A 22,468-nucleotide genomic window follows, 5' to 3' on the forward strand; every position below is an offset into this window, starting at 1 on the left:
AGATGGTAACAGTGTGTCTTTGCATTTTTTAATGTCTGCACAAAAGAAAAGTTTCCAGGTTTCTTGATTTCCGTCACAAGTGCAATGTCTTTTTTTCTAAGGATGGCAAGAGGAGAGAAAAGCACAAAACGAGTCAATGGGATAATCATGGCATGAGACTGTAAACCTTTTCATCCTGCTTAACCAAACCAGCCCCATGCGCACTGAGCTGTTCTCCCCTCAGCTGGTCCTTAATTTTCTGTATGAAGTCTTAATTCTGTTGCAAGTAATTATAGATAATGTCCAAAACTTAAATAAACTTGATCATCTTATTCTTTTGGTTAAAATATATAGCACTAAACAGAGGATTTGTGTGTAGTAAAGTATACAGAAAATGTACAGACCACAGAGAGAACCAGATGGACGTGTTTACATGATCCACTTTCCCAGCAAATATGGAGAATGTTCCAGCTATTATTTGCGGTTTTCTCATTAGATACACTTTTAAAATGCTAGTTCGTTTTTAGGATAATTGTATTTTGTTGGTGCTGGAAAAGTCCAACAAGTAATAGAAGGATTTCAACATATTTTTATGCTCATGAACCGACCATACCAGCAGTTTTGCATGTTTTAGCCATATCTCATTTATGTCACAGCCAATCATTTTGAAAACCAAGCTGCTTTGTTTCAGAAATTTGAATGTACTTTTTCTAGTGTTCCAGAGCATTATTTCCCCACAATTGCAATATGGTATAAACTCTTTTTTTCAATTTTGTAATCAAGTGAACGTCATCTATAGTCATTATTGTCAAAGTTATTGTTGTAAGGTATTGGAGTGCAGACCTTTGAAATCTATCTGTACTTTTAATTACGGTTTCATATTGTGAATGGAAACCAATGGAGGCCTGGAACTGTGGGCAAAATACACTCAAAAATCTATCAATGTACAGCCTGCATCTGAAAATGGTTGTAGAAATATGAATAATGTGTAGTTAGAGCTGAAATTTTCAAAAACAGTGGTATGGTTCTTTAAGTTTGTGAAGGTAATTTTATGTTTTCAAGTGTCTTATTCTTTCAGTATATTGAACCTTAAGTCACATGACTTAAATACATACTGTTTAGGCTTATTCATTTGCCTTGTTGCCAGTGAGTTCTCATTAGTGTGTTGTTTGACTACACTGAGCAGTTTATAGATAACAATTTTGTTAATGGCTGTTTCTCTTGTTTTGACATTTTTATTTTATTTTATTCCTTCTACTTAATTTTGAGCTTTGGCTTTTTTTTTTAAACTGTCCACGTCAAAGTCCACTGGATTTGGAGAGTCGCCTACTGGTGAATATAAGCTGCAGGATCCATTAGCCTCTACTAGCATTACTAGGGATTAATTTACACTTTTGCAACAACACGGGACGACATTATCGGCGCTAATCACTTGAGAGCGCTGTGCAGTGCAGTGGGACACACAGCCTCCATTCACGTGATGGGTATCGGTATCACTTTTAGGGCACAGCTATTGGTACTGGCGTCTTCACTTCTTAAACGATACCCAGCCTCAAGCATAACACATCTGAATTTCCAACTGAACTGTCAGTGGTCGAGGTGCATTGTGGGTAAGGTAGACATGATGTTTTATTTAACTAAAGCACAGTTTCAGAATGACTTATCTTTAGTGGAATTACGACAGCAGAAAAGCTATCTGTATTGACCTAATTCACCAGCAGAGGTCCTCATGGGTTTATCTGCCGACATTCTGGTTGTGAAAAAAACTTCTTTCAAAAGTTCATGCAATAAAAGTTCAGTTTGTTTGCCAGACAGTTGCTAAAAGGAAACAGTACGTGGACGGAATCTTCATGAGAAAGTATGATTGAAGGTTAAGAAGGCCATTTCTTCTGTGTAAATGCAGCCTTATATTATTTGGGGATGCCAAAGCATCTTATGGAAGTTTATTTGCAGTGTCTCCCAAATCCGGTGTAGCCAACTCATGAACTAACATACACGTATACTGATATACTATATATGATGTGTACTGATACTTAACATAAAGCTACCTCAGTTTGTTTCATAGACAGAATACCCTCCTCCTCATTTGCAGTGCATTTCCTTCTGTAGCGCAGGAGATACACAGGTCCCTGTTTTTGTAAGGACGAGAATAACACTGAAAATACAATTTCTCAAAATGAAATGGAAAAATCCATTAACAAATCACATTCAGTGTACTCCCAATGTACGGAAGCCGTGAGAGGCAAGTGAGAGAAAATAATTCTGTTAATCCATTTTCAAAGTCTGATCTGAATGTATCTTTAACTTAAGAACTGGTGAAAAAAAAAAGTTTTGCCAGGATTACTTTTATAAGTTTCTTAGTTTTTATGGTTTTTCAGTTGGGGAATTATTTTTTGCCGGGTGAAAAAAAAAAAGATTTATCTAAGTTACTTTTTTACCCCAGAGGAAAAAAAGTTACAAGAAATATGTTGTTGCCATAAGAGTCTGAAGTGCACCACCAGTGTTCTAAATAGGACTCAGAGCGTTCATGTTTTCTTAACATCACATTTTTAACACACATTGTATGCACCTTGAGTTTAGAGTGCATGGAGAAATTAAAAACAACTGGAAGAAAACATGAAGCTTTTAGTCCTACTTAGAACATGGAGGCACTTCAGCCTCTTGTGGACAAAATGAGTATCACAACTACAAACTCTACACTCACCTGGCAAAACATTCTCTCATCTGTTTGACGAAAAGACAAATAATGGAAACTTAAAATTATTATCCTGACAAAAGCTTTTTTTCACTAGTTCTTAAGTCATAAGCACAGGAGAGAAATGACTTAGAAAATGGATCACCAGAATGTTCTTTCTCACTTGCCTCTCGATGCTTCCGTACCAAAGCTTAACACAAACATAATGCAGACGTGCCAAACTGAAATTGCAAACTGCTTTTTTAACTTGAATTTCAATTATGTACTGATTTTCCAGATGAAAAAAATACAATTTCCATCTCATTAAAGTGGTTTCACTCATTCATTCATTTTTGTTTGAAATCGTTTTGAATTTGTCATCTATCTGTCAATAAGAATTCTCTTTCTGCATTTTAATTGGTCATAAATCATGAACACGCATGTCAGCGCTGAACTTCCATGCACAGTTTTTCATGAATCTGGCCCTTGGTTTAATATTTCTTTCGGTAAAGCTAAGTATATTGAAAAGAGCCATTTAAGAAGGAGGGCTTTGGTCTGCCTCAAGATTTGTCTAATCTCTCTGTCATAGACAGGTGAATCCTCTATTCATGTTCCACATCTTCTGATTGGTGGTGGGTATTCTGCTCACTGCAGGACGTGACACATCGACAGACCCTGTCGCTCACTCTGCTCATAACTCTTAAAAGCTGCTTTCTATGTTTTGTTTGCCTTAAAAAGAATATTTGTGTCTTTATTTCGACCTCATCATCCAGGACATTGTTTGAGTCTGTACTGAAAGCACAGCTTGATTTTGGGGTTAGCCCGTGGTGTGTGTGTGTGTGTGTGTGTGTGTGTGTGTGTGAGGGGGGGGGTTGGAATTTGTGTGTGTGTTCTTTTTACACTATTCAATAATAATGTGTCAACAGCAGTTACTGTGCTTATACTATAACTGAGCCGTTGTCCAATAGGGAGGCTGTATCGACTTCGGTCCTCCATCCTCTCAGATGAAAAGCTTTGTGTCCAGCTGAAGGAAACATGGCTGACTGGTGATTGTTTGGTTGTAAATCCAGGCATCATTTGTGACAGTGCTGTAGCTGTAAAGAAATGAATGCGCACTGTAGAGGATCCCAACACTCAAAAAACATTTCCCATTACATTCCCGTTGTGTCTTAGTCACTGAAGGAAAATGTTTCCGTTTATCCTTCTCTGCCTCAGCTGCTTTTAGCTGCACTTTTTCATCCTGCGATGTTATAGCCTACAAACTAAGACAGCCAAAGTAAAGGTTATTCAAAAAATTCACAAACATCTCAATTAATTGTTTCTGGGTTTTGTGCTTAATTTCAGTAACTGTCAGAAGGAACACCAGGGTACAAACATCAGGGACATAATACATTTATAATGTGGTATCAAAACCATCATACATCAAACAACAAGACATTTATAACAAGTAAGTGTGATTATAGTATGCCTTAATTCGTGTCATGATCCATTCTATCCCACCTTTAGAATCACATGTGTGTAGAACAACGCGATCTCATCCCCACTTGTCATACTTTCCTGCTTGGCCAGTCTTATGTGTAGTATCTTGACACAGTAACACCTGGCGGTCTCAGACAGACGCTCAAGTTTGCCTTGCACATCAGTATCAAGACGCCGAGGGCTACTGTCCAAGTGTTGGTATTTGATGCACTCGAAGTGTGACCAGGCTGTCCACATCAAGCACAACACACCGACACACACGTCTTTGGTCACAGGCCGTGTTTCTTGTGAGCGTCTCGGCCCCTGAGGCTGTCTCTGTTCGCCAGCTGTAACGGATCAAAGCTCTGCTGTAGAGGTCTGGATACACCAGCCAAACACAACAGAGGAGTAAACTGCTTCACTCTCAGCTCACGGCTGTGTAACCAGAGGAAATTGGTATTTAGTTTGGATGGTCAGAACAAGATCCGTGCACCAGTTAGAGAGGAGATAACTCAGCTTTAGTAGAAGCACAGTAACCAGCAGGTGGATACTGCTAGGATTCCAGTCACACTTGTATAATCATTCTGTACAGATGTCTGTTTAGAGAGATGGTTGAACATGGACACCACAGATAGTGAACTGATCAACTTAAAAGCTTATCTGTAAATAAATGTATGCAAAGTGTACACGCTAAAAAAAGTTCTGACTGTGAAGGGTGTCTTTAGAGGTTTGATGCCACCATGATGGCTGTAACTATGACGATATACTACAGAGAAAAAAATGATAAATGTGGTGTATGTGGTGTATTTAAAAAAGATACAAATGTTTAAGACAAAAAAATATTGGTCTTTTCAGTAAGTTGCATTGTGTGATGAAAGTCTGAAGTGCTAAAATTCTTTCAATGGGGAAAAAGTACATTTTATTGTAAAAATAAATCAAGAGTGATAAACATGATCAAAATTGAATTTTTGTATATATGGGATTTTTGTAAATTTTTATTTGAATCTAATGCAACACAAACTACCAAAATTCATTTAATAAAGTACACTGTGGTAATTTTTCTGGCTTCAAGATCTTTCATTTGTTCTTGCATTTATTCTGTAAGCTTGAAGATTCTGGAAATGGAATCATTTATTTATCTTTATATTCTTGTTTTTGAGGATTGAAAGGTCAGCATGTAGTATTGGAGGAATATTTCCATCCAAATTCTAAAAATAACATTTTGTTCTCTTAGAATTAAGACAAATAATGCAATGCAAAACCTCTCCCAGATGTGAAGACCAGAGGTTAGCCCAAGCGCCAAACCTTGGTCACAGTGGGCAGAAGGCTGCAACAAGAAACATGAAAAATGTGACAAAAAGGGTGAGAAGTTGGTTTACCAAATACAATAAATTATAAATAGCAGAATTGTCACGGTTTTGGGTTTTATTTAGTTGTTCCTTCCGTTGTTTTTTGACTTTCCCTGCCTCTTGTGTCCTGTGTTAACCTCACTTCCTGCCCTTGTCTGTTTCCCGCCTTTGTGATTGTCTGCAAATCACAAGAGGATGTACCCTGCTGTGTCTCGTCACCTGCACCCTCCCAGGGTACATCCCAAGTCTCTTAATTGCATCTCTGTTTCCCTCACTTGGGTCCTTTCCTTGCGTCTTAGTCCCTCCCACCAGGGATGCATGGAGGAAACCATGCGAGGAGAGAGGAGCGAGGAAATGACAATTAAGAGACTTGGGATGTTCCCCCAGTGTAACCCTGTGTCCCCTGTCTCCGGTCGTCTGTTGCGTTACCTGGTCTGCTGGGCTCTGTTCTGTAGCAGGGCTGATGCATAAAGAGAGACGACCATTCACATGCACAATTCAGAGTCATCAATCATCATCTTTGGACTGTGGAAGGAAGCGGGAGAACCCGGAGAGAATATTTACTTTTTACTTTTCAACTTTCCCTTTCTCAGCAGTGGCACTAACTCGTCGTTGCAATTTCTGTGGCTTAAACAATTAATATTAACAGAAGCTGGTGCTATGTTTTGATACAATTAAAAACCCAGTAGAGAAAACGTGATAAAGTGCCCTCTGGTAGAGAATATGAGATGAAGTGCCCTCTGGTGGCTTAAAAAAGGAGAAAACATTGAAGCAGCTCCTTACAGCCTGCTACATGCTAGGAAACCTCCAGCACGCTGATGCCCCACGCGGACTTTCTCCCCGGCACCTCAGACAGGTGGTGTGGATAAAAACAAGATTCAAAATAAATGTAACTTTTTTTTTTTTAAGAACTTAAATCAACAACATTAAAAGCATTCATAAAAAGTGTGTTTCAGAGTCAGAACGAGGGGAACATTTTGAATAAGTCCAAGCCCCATTCACATCAACTACTACAAATGAAATGCTACAGTTCTTGACATGAAGTTCCTGGTATCTTGCACCTGGCATATTGGATGAGATATGCAAAAAATACTGATTTATACAGTTGATAGAATAAACAGAAGGAAGGAATTTACATGAAACATCTTAATAAAATAGATTTATTAACAGGTTGAAGTGTATCTTAATATTTAAAAGTGCAACAGTCTTAAAAGACATGTTAGATCATCTCAAAACCAACAACATAAATATGGAAAAAGGCAACACAGAAGTTCACAGAAGGAAAGCATCCAGTTAGACGTCACTCAAAAGCACACTTGGTCTCACAGAGGCTTCTTTAGAAGATGAAATGAAAAAAATCTGAATTGGCAGTGAAACTTTGACAACTACGTGTGCAAAATCCATTTGTTGAATCACAATATTTACATACTCATGCATGCACACGATAAAGTGATCGATCAGTATTTGTACGGATATGATAAATATTACAGTGAGACCATAGTTGAGTTTCACGACAGGCTGTTTTTCTGGCTGTAAGAGCTCACTCACTCACACACACACACACACACACACACACACACACACACACACACACACACACACACACACACACACACACACACACACACACACACACACACACACACACACACACACAAGTTTTCCTTCAGTGATCGTTCAGTTTAATCTTATTTACTTAAATTCAGCTCAAGACTCTTTTGCAGATCATCATTTCTATTTAAAGGGAAGCTTCGGTATTTTTCAACCCCATTTTCTCATGTTTTTGTGTCTGCGTGACGAGGCGGCTCTAAATGAATGTTCCAGTATTGAGGGAGAACGCTGCAGACGGCAGCTGCTAAACATGTTTCAATGTAATCGCTCAGGGCAACTCCTCACTGTCAGTGTGCGTCACTGAAGTTTTTTTGTCTTTATGAACTTATGAGTTATTCTAAAGTGAAATGTGGTCAGACAGCTTTGGGCTCTCATCTCTGAGCTGTTGGAACTGCCTGACAGAGGATTTTAAGGACTAAAATTGCCATTAATGTGTCATCTATTTTGTCGTTCTCAATAATTGTATTTTATTTTGAATACATTTTACATCTCAGCATATTCCGTTTTTTTGTGAGCATGATTCTCCCTCTTTTACTAAATATCGTTCTATTCTATAGTCTTAGTTTATTCAGTTAAGGCATCTACTGCATCAGCTCAAACTAATGACTTCTCACCTCTCACATCTCTTTGGCATTTTCAGAGGTATGGCACATGCAGTCCACTGCTATTTGTAGCTGTACGACTAATGATTCATCATTGATTAATCACCAGTTTTCTTTTAATTAATCAAATTATTGTTCAATTTGTAAAATGTAAAAAATTAAATGCATATCATAAGTTCCTGTCTTCGTATGTCTACAGTCCAACATATATAAAAGAGAAAAGCACCAAATTCTCAGTCACTGTAATCGCCATGGAATCAGTCTGATCAATATTATTAGAATATTTCAAATTCAAAATGTTTAAATTGTATTACAATACAGTGGTGCAGGAATGGTTCCTAAAAGCCAGAAATGAGTCAGCATTTTTGCACTTCCGTTTCTCTTCTCTCAAAGTCAATGGGTTTTGGGTTAGACGTCTAAAATAAGGTCTGTGTTTAACACAAGCTTAAGAGATTTTAACCTTTTGTTCTATGATAAAGTACTTCAGTAAATATCCCTCTCATGATTGTTTTTATTTTCTGCAATAATCCATTTACTTCTGAAGCTGGCCTACACACATACGTCATTCCTGCAGCACTGTACCGGAAGACACTAAAAATCTCAGGGAACTCAGAGTCCTTACAGTCTGGATTCACACCAGAAATATCGCTCAGTTAACAGTGGACGGTTCATTGACAATAAGAAATATTCATAATATGAGTTATCTACCATATATGCCTGGGACTTGGTTAATTTTGAAGCCAAATTCTATTGGAAATATTAACAAATATTTGAGCAAAATAGAACAAAATTACGGAAAACCTGAGAGGCAAGTAAGAAAAAGACAATCTGGTGATCCATTTTCTAAGTCTGATCAAAATAGTTTTCCATGTTTAATGACTTAACAGCTGAAAAAATGGTTTTGCCAGAATCATTCTTTATCATCTGTGAAAACAGGTATTCCTCTTGTCAGGATCAAGTGTTTATTGTAATATTCATTTTGGTTTCAAGAGGCTAAAGTTCACCACTACATGTTCTAAATAGGACTAAAAGCTTTCATGTTTTCTTCCAGCTTCTCCAAGCACTCTAAACACAATATCTGTTTCACAGATAAAAAAAAAGATTAAGGATTTAAAAAAAAAGATTACAGTGGCAAAACATTTTCTTTCACCTGTTTTAAAGTCATCAACCAGACGGCAACCTCCAGTTCTGAAAAGTGAATCCAATGAGGAGGCGTCTTAAAGCTGCATTCTCTCTAGTGTCCATCAGGGGGCGACTCCTCTGGTTGTATAGAAGTCTATGAGAAAATGACTCTACTTCTCTCTTGATTTATTACCTCAGTAAACATTGTAAACATGAGTTTATGGCCTCAATCTCTAGTTTCAAGTCTTCTTCAATACAGCATGATGTTCATTTAGTGAATTATGGTCCATTTAGAGTCAAACAGACCATAAAGCAGGGTATGCTTTAGGGAGGGGCTACCTTGTGATTGACAGGTCGCTATCACAGCGATTTCTTTCCATCCAGAAGTTGTCCGTTTTTTTGTATTTTCAGGTTATGACAGTTAATTTTAACATTTTGGTCACCTAAAAAAATGTATTCAGTGTTTGGGTGTACTAAGCTCCACCCACTCATGTCACGTCTGGTTGTAAAAAGACAAGTTGGCAATGACCAAAACACCAAACTCAAGGCTTCTAAACTGTCCACCAACCAATGGGTGTCGTCACGGTGACTACGTCCACTTCTTATATAGACAGTCTATGTCATAAACACAGTCGAGAAAACTATTTTGATCAGACTTAGAAAATGGATCCCACGATTTTTTTCTCACTTACCTCTCAGGGCCTCTGTACAAAATAATAGGAACACCTCACAATATGATGTAATTTTATACAACATAACCTACAGCTTCACAAATTAACAGGTAGATGAATCAACATTTAACAGCCTCTGGGGTTCTAGTTATTTTGTTCAGCCTCTGTTAATGTACACCAAGCCAGAAACTATTGAGATATCACATCTGTCACTGGCAGTGTAATAAGACTCATTATACTGTAGAGTGAGTAAAACTAAGTTTAGTGAAAGGAATAAAATAGAACTGGGACTTATTCATTACTGAGGAACTGACACATTTTTAAAGGTTCTTTAGGGAACGCTTTATCCAGTCCATTGACTTCCTGGATCTTTTCTGAGTAAGTACCTATTGAATGACTAGTTTAAGGTGTTAGATGTTCAGTTGGTAAATACCTTTTCATTTGAGTGTTTACATGTTAGCTGGACGAAAGAACTTTCCCCTTCTCCCTATAATTATACACCAAGTTAAATTGCCCTTTGTAAGATTATTTTTCTTTTAATTATTGGGACAATTTCCAGTAATTTAGAATAAAAGAAAGAGTCCTGTAGACTAAAGCATTGAAAAATGTCAACTTGGGCAAACATGCAAAGTACACAAGTTTTGTGTATTCCTACATTTGAGTCCAGTCACATCTTTGCATTGACTTTGTATGCCGTTGCACCGTGCGAAAAGTTCACTGTGCGTTTGGTGTGACCACACCATAACCACTGTTTGCTCCAAGTCCAAGTCAACTGCAAGGTTTATCATGACAAGCAAGTGTCTGCACAGTCACTGCAATCTATAGGCATGGACAATACACCACATTTATTGACTAACCAAGATTAAGAATCTCTTGCTGACATTATTGTACTTATATCAACGTTTTCAAAGAAGAAATTGCCTGAATCCCATATATTTACAGAGAACATCTACAACAACCAGAACCAGAAAGTTCAACCCACCAATCAGCCCACAGATCAGTCCTATAAGGTCCATCTTCTATCTTGACCATATAGTAATTAATTAAGATATCGAACACAACAAATTAGATATTGTGCCTATAATGATCCTTTCATTTCATTCATTTTTTGAGGTATAATTAATGTCAAGTCCAATATCACAACTTCAGGAAGTCTAGCTTTTAAGCAGATTCATCAGATGGAAAAGGGAGTCGACGTCCGCAAGGAAACATATCAGGAACGTGCGATACAAAAAACATATATGTGGAACCTCAGCAGCTGCAGTTCGGAAGCAGTGATGAAAGCTGTGCAAATATTCCAACATGTTCCACCAAACCTGTGCACACTGCAGCCGTCTGAGCCAATGGGACGTGTCCTTTTGGTCACACACTGGATAGTTTGTCTCCGTTGTTGTACTGCTGTTGTTAATGGTCTTTGTGTTTGGTGTGAAATCTCTCCAGCAAGGCTCTCAGAATGTTCCCTGGGATCTGCTGGTGCTGGTTTATCAGAGACTGAACTGCCTGCTGCACCTGCAGAGCAACAGCACTGTGTATGAATGGTTGGTGCTTTTCTCACAGTATTACAAACATCCTGCAGGACATCACAATCAGAGTGCTGATATTTGCACTGTGCCTGGTTGATAGATAATTCATTAAATGAATGCAAGTTTGTTTACTTAATGCTGCAAAAAAAACACAAAAAATTAATTATTTTCTGTACACTAGATGTTGATGCTGAAAATTCCTTCCATCCATCCATCATCTTCCTATTATCCGGGTCTCTGCTAAGAGAGGTCCCTCTCACCAGCAACACTTTTCTTCCTGGGAAACCCCGAGGCGTTACCAGCTCAGACAAGATATATAATCTCTGCAGCGTGTTCTGGGTCTACCTCGGGGCCTCTTACCAGTTGGACGTACTCGGAAAACCTCTAAAGGGAGGCCTCCAGGAGCTCATCTCGATCAGAGGCCCTAACCACCTCAGCTGGCCCCTTTTGACACGATGGAGCAGCGGCTCTACTCCGAGCTCCCTCCGGATGTCTGAGCTCATCACCCCACATCTAAGACTGAGCCCAGCCACCCTACGAAGGCAGCTTGTATCTGTGATCTCATTCTTTCGGTCACTACCCAAAGCTCATGACCATAGGTGAGGGTCGGAACGTAGATGGACTGGTTAACTGAGAGCTTTGCCTTCCGGCTCAGCTCCCTCTTCACCATAACGGTCCGGTACAACGCCCGCAGCACTGCTGACACAGCACCGAACCGCCTGTCCATCTCACCCGTGAACAAGACCCTGGGATACTTGCTCGCTTGGGGCAGCGACTCACCCCAAACCCAGAGGGTGCAATCCACCGTTTTCCGGCAGAGAACATGACCTCAGACTTGGAGGTATTGACTCTCATCACGACCGCTTCACAATCTGCTGCAAACCCCCTGGAGGTTCTGAAGGAGCCAACAGAACCACATCATCTGCAAAGAGGAGGGACGCTAACCTGAGGTCCCCAAGTCAGACAACCTCCTCATCCCCGCATCTCTTGATAGGTATCGGCCGATTAATCAGCTATCTGCTTTTCTCCTGCTCCAAACTATCGTTATTATACTGACCTTTAAAACTCCACTAACAGTCAACTGTTCTAACTGTTGACAGGTAATTTGTAATCAAATGCTCACATGATTTGAGGAGAAGAGAAGAAGAATGAATACTGACTTTCTCTGCCAGCTCTGCAGCGTTTACGTTGGGGTCGTACGGGATGGGGTCACCGAGGAAGGTCCGAAACTTCACAGGGAACCCACCATAAATAGGAGCAATGGGGAGGCGAAACCTCTCATACAGCCAGCGGAAAAATCCTGACGACAGAGACACAGAGAGAGACACGGACAGACAGAATTTTACATGGAGAAATATAAAAAGACTGCAGAAGATGACAAATGAACAGGTTAGCATCACATTCATATCATATTCATTCAGTCAGGTCAGCACACTGCCCTTGCTACCATATTGTGAGAACTATATTTTTAAAAAGTATCCACTAACAAGTATTGTGTGTGTATCAAAGCCTGATACATATATATATATATATATATATATATACAGTGGGTACTTTCAGTTTTGGAATCTGTGGGGTGATCTGAAGAGGGCTGTGCCCACGCAATCTGACAGATTTGGAGCGTTTTTGCAAAGAAGAGTGGGCAAATATTGCCAAGTCAAGATGTGCCATGCTAATAGACTCCTACCCAAAAAGACTGAGTGCTGTAATAAAATCAAAAGGTGTTTCAACAAAGTATTAGTTTCAGGGTGTGCTTATGCATATTTATGCAACCAGGTTATTTTATTTTTTTATTTTTCCCCCGAAAAGATTTCAGTTTGTTTTTCAATTGAATTGTTCACATTATAGGTCATATTAAAGGTGAAAAACGTTCTGACATGTTTTATCTTTGTCTCATTTTTTTTACATCACAAAAACCTGGCATTTTCACAGGGGTGTGTAGACTTTTTATATCCACTGTATATATAGATATAGATATAGATATATATATCGGGCAGCTACATTGTTGCCCTAAACTATTACCAACACGTAAATGAGCCACACTGTTGCACTGGGTGACAAGTGCCTTCATTACCATGAACACACACTTATTTTATGTTATTAGATTATTTTCACACCCATATCCCACATACACAAATACTCAAAATCCGATGTTTCTCAATAGATTATAGAGGAAACACTCTCCATACAGCTGGATACAACAATTTGTGTATGCAATGTCCTGTGCTGTGTCTTCCTTACTCAGCTTGGTGGCACTATCTTAGAGATTTGAACTTGCTTCTACACTTACTGAGTGTTCCCAGCGATCTGAAGCCTTCCCGCAGATTTTGAGTAAACATTGGAATTACTGGCTGGAAGACAGGGAGAGCAAGAGAAAGAGAAGTTTAGAGAGGAGGGCTTTATACGTACACTGCACATTTCTAACATGAATAAAACAGATGCTGCAATTAGACGGTGAATTATGACACTAACCTGGCATTGTTTGTGTGTGAGGCACTAAGCTTTAGACATTTAATACATGCACATAGGCAAACAATGACTAACTTCTCTGGGTTGGCATTCCTGGTCGGTTTTTCCCACGAAATAAGTTGCACATCCGTGAATGTTTAGCGGGCTGTTTTTAGTGTGAAAATATACAAATGACCACATGGTCATCTGATGATGAACCACTGCATACATTTGTGACATATTTTGTATTTTCTACCAGCCAGAACATTGGTCCCAAAGGCCCACTATCATCACACTTCATATGAACTTCTGCTGGTCAGCTGCATTTACATGTCGGAGACTAAAACATGCAATACTTGTTTGTATTTGCAGTGGGTAATTATGCTAGGAGATTCAGTACCAACTACTTAAACAGATAAATTAAACAATATTTTTCCATATTGACAATTTTCAATTAAAAGGTGCAATGTGGTCAGAATTTAAGTTTAAAACATTCATAGAATGAACTAACATGATCAACACAATGTGTAGAGGTTACAATGTTGACGTCATGTCAGAGACATTTATGTATTGTGAAGCAGAGGTATCTTCTGAATTGAGCATGCTAACCAGCTAGCCCCGGCCCGTCCTGTCTTGTAGTACCACTAGCACCTCCAGAGGCAATAGTGAGTCACTGTGCGGTCCAATCTGTCCTCAGTCCGACATGAGAGGACCCAGAAGTAGGGCTGCCCAGAAGGCTTGTCAATCACATTAAGGTACAGGGTCCGTGTGCATTTTGATAGTTTGTTTATTGGATTAAATCCAAAGTGGCACAAACAGAAAACGACGCATGTTTTCAAGAATTTTTTGCCAGGAGACAGACATTCAGTTACACCACAGCGCCGGGCAGTCAGCTTTTCCCAAGTAGGATTCCTTCAGCGTTCATCCCGCAGAAGGTTTTTTACTACAGAGGTCTCCTCCTCTCCAAAATCAACGGACGCGGTGACTTAAACCAGTTAAACACTGAATAAAGGTGTTGTATAAATCTGCTGTTTGGCGGACACAGGACGTCCCGGAGGGGCTGCGAGCCAAGCTGCCATCAGCTTGTCTCTCTCATAACTTAAGATCCAAACGTCCAATGACTAAAATCCATCATCTAGCCAAAATACCTAGTTAAAAACAACCAAAAAAATTATCGGAAAAATGTGGCCTAAAACTGTATTAAAAATAAAGTTTGCACACAACTCAAGAGATATTATATATATTATAATATACCATAGGTCAAGTCGTTTTTGTACATTTTAATGCTGAAAATGTACATTCTATACCTTTAAGATTTATAATGTGAATGTTATCTACAATGTCGTGCACTCCAGGTTGAAACTTTGACAAAAGCCCTGACTGACAGTGACGGTAGATTTCAGGAAGCACAACGCACCACTTGAGAGTCGATGGCGACCTGGGCGAAGCCTTTGCGTTTGCCCCAGAGGAGAGGGTAGGTCTCATCACTGAACAGAGCCTCCCGCACTCCACCTGGAGAAATCCCCAACAGGTGACCACTCCTCAGAGCCCGCACACACTCCTCCTGAGGACCGTGGATCACACTGAACACCTCCAACAGTAACTTGAAACCTGGAGGAACGGGACAGGATGATAAAAGTAAAGATACAATAAAATAAGAAAGAGCTGAGGTGAAGATTAAAAAAAATTAAGATAAAGCTAGTATCTTAAAAAAAGTGAGAAAAAATTACATAAATACATAAACCCAAATGTTTTTCATGGCTCACCTGAAATTCATAACATGACAAACGTAAACGTACTGAAAGTTATTTTCAAATATGTGGTCACATACTGACTTGTGTTGAGGGCTAATGCCAGGGTAAGACTGTAGGATGATTGTCCTTTGAGACGGTCGCTGTGTCGGATTAGTGTTCACACTGGGGCTTGGTCGAGATTTACTGACGTGTGTGATGTACAGAGGTGAACAGAAGGGTGCCAGAAACAGACTTCACCGTGCCACATGACGGCACTGACAACAAATGGTTCTGTGTCATCAGGGTTTTCTGAATGGTGGTGCAGCTGGAGTCATTCATAGTGACTGAACTGTGAAGGTGGACTCTTTATAGTCATACATCAACAATTACATAGGAGCTGCTGTTGGCAACAAAAGTCTCCGATGCTCCCAAACAATGCTCATTAAATATGTATAAAAAGAAAAATCACACAAGTAAAAACAAAGAGAATCTAAGTCATAAGACATACAGTAATGATATGTGTAATATGGGTGCAGAGGGTGACATCACACCCACAAATGGGTGTACGTCGATGGAAGGCCCCTGAGTGCTCTTTGCTCCTATTGGTTACCCAACATCAAACTACAAAGCAAGGAATCTCTGTGTGTATGTGTGTGTGTGTGTGGGCGTATTGCTGGAGACCCAACAACGTGCAGTGTCAAAAGTTGGATGTTTGGACATGCGAAACGTTCGATATTAATAAACTTTGAATAAACAAGCAAACAGCGCTCTGCATTTCAGGGCTCGGTGGAGTCGAGTATGTCTTTACATACATTGACTGCATTTCACTGTTGCTGCTGGATGCTGGATATATAGTTACATCCAAAGTCTTTTCCACTTACTTGTAGTTAACAAGCGATAAGTGGTTCTTGACAAAGGGGCCAACCAAAAATTAGGGTAGTCCTTTTGCCAGGACGCTTTCACGCGTCCCAGAATAAAAACAGCGACACCTGATACTCATTGCCATTCCATCCCGACGCCCCACGACTTTCTAGTAGAAACATCATCTGACTGTCATGTAATCGGATTCTGGCATAAGAGTTGCACTGTGTCTCTGCTTTGTTTTTCACTAAATTTGGTTAACAAGTGTCAACCCAAACATTTAAAAAGGCTCACGCTGAACAGAAAAGCAGAAAATAGAATCCAAAGATGGCTCTGATTTATTTGAGTGCAAACACTTTCTGTAGTCAGTCACACTTTTTGTATTTGGTTGGGAGTGTTTTTTTTCCTCTATTTTCATAATTAAGAATATTAAACAAATATAATACTTAAGTGAAAATCTAAACAGTGGACTTGTATGGTTGATGTAAAGATGAAGATAGTGTTTCAACCATAGACTGTATACAAGAAGTGGATGTAGTCATGGCGACATCACCCACTGTTTTGTGGTCTGCTGTTTAGAAACCTTGAGTTCGGCGCCACCATCATGGATTATGGCCGCAACCAATCAACGTAAGTGACCATATTTGGAATGCAGAGGAGTGTACGTAGAGATGCCAGATATGGCAGCGACCTGTCAATCACAGTAGCCCCGCCCTAAAGCATACCCTGCTTTATGGTCTATTTGACTCTAAATGGACCATAATTTACTAAATGAACATCATGCTGTATTGAAGAAGACTTGGAACTAGAGATTGAGATCAAAAACTCATGTTTACAATGTTTACTGAGGTAATAACCAAGAGAGAACTAGAGTCATTTTCTCATAGACTTCTATACAACCAGAGGAGTCGCCCCCTGTTGGTCAGTAGAGAGAATGCAAGTATTAAGACACTTCAGCATTTGCTTCACTCAGCAGAACTGGATGTTGCCGCCTGGTTTCAACTCTTTAGTTTGGGTTAAGCCATAATTTATGAGAAAAAAATCTAATTGAAAAGTAAACCAAAACATACGGTGAACATAAAAGGAGATCAGCAGTACTTGTGGGGATTGGTAGTGTATGCATTCATGTGTGAAACAGTGCGAATACCTGGGATCTTGAAGAGGAGGTGGTCAGCTACAGAGTGGCAGGGCCGTCCCTTCTGGATGATAACATTGGCAAGAAAGTAATAGTAATCGATGGGAATGGCTCCATGATAGTAAACTATCAGTGCCGGTCCTTTGTCAGGGATATTTTCCATGCCATGGATCTCATAACCTGGAACACAGAGTACATGAAGCATACATATTATTCCATTAAAAGTCAATAAGTACAGATTTATTTATCTGGTATTGTGCCTAACTTTAGTAAATCCTAACATATCGGTTATGGAATTATTCTGCAGATGCTCTGGATCAAAATCAGACCAAACTTTTCTATGGATGTCAGTTTTTGAGCCACGGCAAAGGCCAACACGTGGCCTGCAATGAAATAGCTAGTTTTCCTGACATGCCTTTTGCTACTGAAGCAGTTGTTGGTCACGTGTGTGTCTTACCAGCCGGTTAAGAGGAATGAGTCAGCAGTGAATGACAGTATAAAACAAGCTAAAAGTTTTTCAAAAAGTATGAATCATTGTAACAATGACAAGTCGTTGAGCATACAGTCAAATATTAGCACAAGAAATATTAGGCTGCTGGGTCCAGTAGTATGCAAGATTAGCTGTGGACGGACAGACAGACACACGTGAACTCACACACAACTGAATGCATGATCTCCCCACAGGCTTATGCCTGGCAGAAATAATGAGGAAAGCATATTGACTAATTTTTCAAAAATATGTATAGCATTCTGAAAAAAAGGCTGCAAAGTGAGAAAACACAACTAAATACAGTCTATCCAAAAACAGGAAGTCCTTTCTTTTTTTGTCTTGGCCGTTTGGCCCGGTTTGTGACACTTTATACAATTCAACAAAACCCATATAAATAACCCTGTTTTAAGTATATTGAGATAAAATAGGAGGCACTTTATGATGGAATGTATTTCAATAGGGGATCATAATGTGAGAGGAAAACATATATAAGTATATTATTTAAAATATTTGCTGATTCATATTTCTCATATTCTGCCCCCACCTTGTCGTGAATCATCACTTACAATAATAAAGTAATGAAATTAATTTTCCTTCAGAAATAGGAAATCCAAAGTTAAGTTAAACAGCCACCAGAGGTTCCACACTGCTATACCGTCTGTTAACACAAATGGAATTGTGTTACAATCTGGTAGTGAGATGACCCTATATACCAATAACAAACATCACTGTTTCATTATTATATATGATACTTATTGTAGACACATTTTGTAAACAATTATGCTCTAGCCTATTTTCCACAGTATTAGAGTGAGTAAATATGAATTGTTAAAAAAGGTTTAAAAACCGAACATTTACACATGGAGTGATCCTTTCCACCACTTTGAACCAGAAATCTGTACAGCAAGACATTATTGCAAACTCAGACCCCATGAGTGGCAGTTTAGTGCTTCTGCCTTTAAGAAGTAACTATAGCTTTATCGTGACTATTCATATAATAACTAGCAAGCACAGAACATAGAGAAACCCTGGTCTTTGTTTTGTCCTTTTTTGCCCTCTTTGCTCCATACATACATAACAATGCATATACATGTTTTACATCAATACCTGTTTCGATTAATTCAAAAAAGAAATTAAAAATAAAGCACAAAAAAATATAAGAATATTGTGCCTCAGGGAGAGAAACAGGAAGAGGAAGCCACAAGTAAATACACATTAGAGTTGTGTTAACTGTAAGAATACTACTGATAAACACAAACAACATATTTCTATTGCAAGGCAGCAGTTGTAAGAAATGTTATCTGTAGAGACGGAATCAAAAGGATGCCACACATCTTCAGTAAATGAAGCCCGTGGTGTCTTACCATGCCATATGGCTCCATGTCCGTCCCACAGAGTGGCCAGGGTCTTCCTGGCTCCATCCCACAGGTTGTTGCAGTAAGCCTCCCTCAGCTGATTCTTCCTCTGTTAGAAGAAAACATCAGAAAAGACATGACCCAAGGACGAGGCAAGACAGGACAACAGCAAGAGATTTTTAACAGCCTGGGCCCCGTTTCAGATAGCAGGTTTAACAAACTCTGAGTTTAACCCTGAACTCTGAGTGAACTAACCCAGAGATGGGAAACTCTGAGCTTTCAGTTCCAGAACAGCTGGTCAGAGTTGGTTCAGTCAACTCTGAGTTGGTTCACTCTGAGCTAAGCTCATTTGTAGAGAAAGAAAGAAGCCATCGACAATGAAGCTCCGATTCCCAGATTCACCATGGCAACAGAGCCTCCATTTTAATCCAGTGGAAATAGAGATATTAATGCATGCACGATGTATAAGGACTGTGCTCATTTATCTCTAAACAAGAGCCGGAGTCAGAAAGGCGAAAAGTGTACAATTAGGTTTAATTCAGTGTTGTCCATTAATTCATCATTTACCAGACTATGATAAAGTGGTGGCCTCTGGCTGTGTGTTAGGACAAAACACAGGGACCAGCAACTGAGGATAAAAGATATAGTGAGAAGATTGATGATTGTAAGCTCACAATCTGATCCAGTAATAATGTGATTGGTGATTTAAAGGTTCAAATACAGTGGATTTTAAATATTATATATATATATATATATATATATATATATATATATATATATATATATTTGGATCTTGGTTCAACGGCATTAAGTGACTTTATTTCAGCAACTTCAACAAATGGAGTAAAGTTAAACACCTTCACTGAAATGCGGACTGATACGGACTGAATGAATGAGGAGATGAAACAGGAGATCAATGTCAAATAACACATCTGGTTAGGCTGACAGTGCCTTATTTTAAGTATCTTCTTATATACCCCTCTCATACAGTACATTGCAAATACATATACTAAATGTAACATTAGACACAGGACCATAACTGGTAGCATTCCATTCTTCAAAAATGAGACCAACATGTAAAGTTACAAGATAATTTACAGAGTGAAGTGCAGAGCTACATGTCCCTGCTGTTTGCCTCTTCTGGTTTTGCTATTATGTAAAATGACAGCTGATACATTATTAAATGTGAGTAGCAGCAACCATTCTTCACCTACATTTGTGGGTGCTTGTAACATTTGGTGAATGACATGAACTGGCGTACACTGGTGACTCAGTGCAGGTTGTGCAAAGAGCGGTTTCTACCTTGTAGACATGAAGGAAGAGTATGGAGAGGTAAAGGAGGATGACGATGAGGAAGGGCAGGATGAAGACGACAACCAGAGGGGTGAAGACCCACAGCAGGTACTCCAAAACACTCAGGTAGTCCTCCAGCTGACCAATGCCGGCCCAGTCCTCACACGCGTGGAACACACACACCTGTGGACCGAGACAGACGGGTCAATACTTCGGTCCAGACCGACACGTCTGAACAGCTATCGGACGGATTCCCATGATGGTTTCTACGGAGCACATCTGGGGTTAGAAAACCAGATGTGTCAATCCGAACAGATGCTTAAACCCTGCTTTCGGATCTGCAATCAGTGCACAAGGATTAGTCGTGGTACCATTGTGACTGGGTCGCGGACATTTGTTCTTAAAAAAGCACCGCAATACTTATAATAAAGGGGCACAGACATCTTGACCAGTGATTTTGGTTCTATTCGATTCTATGACAAATATGAATGTTTTCGTATCGTTAGAAAGACAAACTTACTGTTTTTCATTTGAAACCATTTCCGTTAGAAATTCATTTAGGAGACTGTCCGTCTATGTTCACTGTTAATAATTCCTCACAATCATAATTAATAATGTTTCACCAAGTGACGCTGGTGTCGATGACAACTCTAGCGGTGACTCGTTGGCTCCCTGCGAGCGACAAGCACCTCACCTACCTCTGTGTTAGGCAACACAGATGTTACAGGATGTCTTGGAATGGTACTAATTATTCCTGGGTTTAATATGAGCTCTAGGAATCAGACAGAATAATAATTACAACGTTGATGCTTCCAACACCCTAATAGCTGTTCACACATCAGGTTAAATAGGAGCATCTTTGTGATTTGGGTGAACTGACCTTTTTAAGCAGGCACATTAAACAGCACAGTGCACAGTAGACACACAGACACACAGACACACTATATTCAGACAATTTGAAAAAGAAAAAAATCCAATTCCTTAAAATTTAACTGAAAGCAATCTGGATGAGCCAAATATATATTTTTTTTTTTTGGGGGGGGGGGCAGTTTCAAGTCCAGATCGGACCATGTTGGTGGATGAAGAGGTGCCAGTTCACTTCCTGGGCACTGCCGGGGTTCCCTTGAGCAACGCGCTGAACCCCAAATTGCTTGGAGCGCAGATTATGTGGCAGCCCTGTAACTCCAATGAGTGTGTGTGTATGTGTTAGAATTTCCCCAAGAGGGATTAATAAAGCACTTTTTTCTTTTCTTCTTATGGACAGCAACCGTGTTGTAAGTGTAAATACTGAGTGGACAGGGTTCCTACCAGGAAGGAGACAGTGTCCTCTGCTCCCATCAGACAGGACTGGTTCCCACTGTCCGACATCCTGCTCTGTGGTCAGCCTCAAGGAGAAGGAACACACTGCATGGAGAGCATCTGCTTACACACCAGTAACTGAGGGAGAGGAGAGGAAAACAATAGCTCAATTACACTGCATTTCATTTAGCTTATGGTCAGCTGTCTGTGTTAGGGAAATTAACGTACATCTGAGGGGGTTTATTGTTTGTCAATAAAGATGTATTGAACAACGTGCCTTTTGTAATAATAATAATAATTCGTAATATAAATAAAATCGGTTTTGAATGGCACGACAGTCACGACACCCAGCCCTATTTGTGGCACTGAATCAAATTACAGCTGTGTTGCATAATGCTTTCATCGAAGCTATATTTAGTGTAACGTTACACTCTTAGCAATGAGTACAGGACTTGTGGTAAACAGTGAGCTACCTAACGCCACGTTAACTGAGCAGAAGAGAGCTAAATCTGAGAGTTGACAGCAAGCCTTCAGTGTTTACGTCAACAGCCAACGTCACCTAATTACTCAACATAGAATAAACACAGAAAACGTTACCTTAGACCTAGACAGCTACTCTGTGAACAGAACCATGACAAAACACGCCACTGTTTATTTAGTGTTAGCTAACCTAGCATAACATGTATACATATACATATATACATATATATAATACATATATATATATATTTGTTAGCTAACAACTGTCCTGTCGCTAACTCCGGAACGCTTTAACTGTGACACTACAGAGTGTTGCGTCCCCTGAAAACAGCGGACAGATAGATGAGTTCCACTTAGCAGCGACAAAACTTTAACTTCCTGTTTG

General features: G+C 39.5%; 1 protein-coding gene across 1 annotated transcript; it reads right to left on the bottom strand.

The window, feature by feature from the left end:
• Nucleotides 1-10,291: 10,291 nt before the first annotated feature.
• Nucleotides 10,292-22,361, bottom strand: tmem68 (transmembrane protein 68). The gene is made up of 9 exons (XM_068701403.1): nucleotides 22,201-22,361; nucleotides 21,613-21,741; nucleotides 20,314-20,487; nucleotides 19,021-19,120; nucleotides 17,179-17,346; nucleotides 14,855-15,048; nucleotides 13,280-13,340; nucleotides 12,150-12,289; nucleotides 10,292-10,975 (listed from the first exon to the last, which is right to left on the bottom strand). Exons 2-9 carry the CDS (start codon nucleotides 21,670-21,672, stop codon nucleotides 10,871-10,873), a joined length of 1,002 nt encoding a protein of 333 aa, XP_068557504.1. The 5' UTR covers nucleotides 21,673-21,741; nucleotides 22,201-22,361; the 3' UTR covers nucleotides 10,292-10,870.
• Between the last annotated feature and the right edge of the window lie 107 nt (nucleotides 22,362-22,468).

This window comes from Cebidichthys violaceus, unplaced genomic scaffold (genome assembly GCF_023349555.1).
Source record: "Cebidichthys violaceus isolate CVI_PGR_0920_01 unplaced genomic scaffold, fCebVio1.0.p SCAF_8, whole genome shotgun sequence".
Taxonomy (NCBI): Eukaryota; Metazoa; Chordata; class Actinopteri; order Perciformes; family Stichaeidae; genus Cebidichthys; species Cebidichthys violaceus.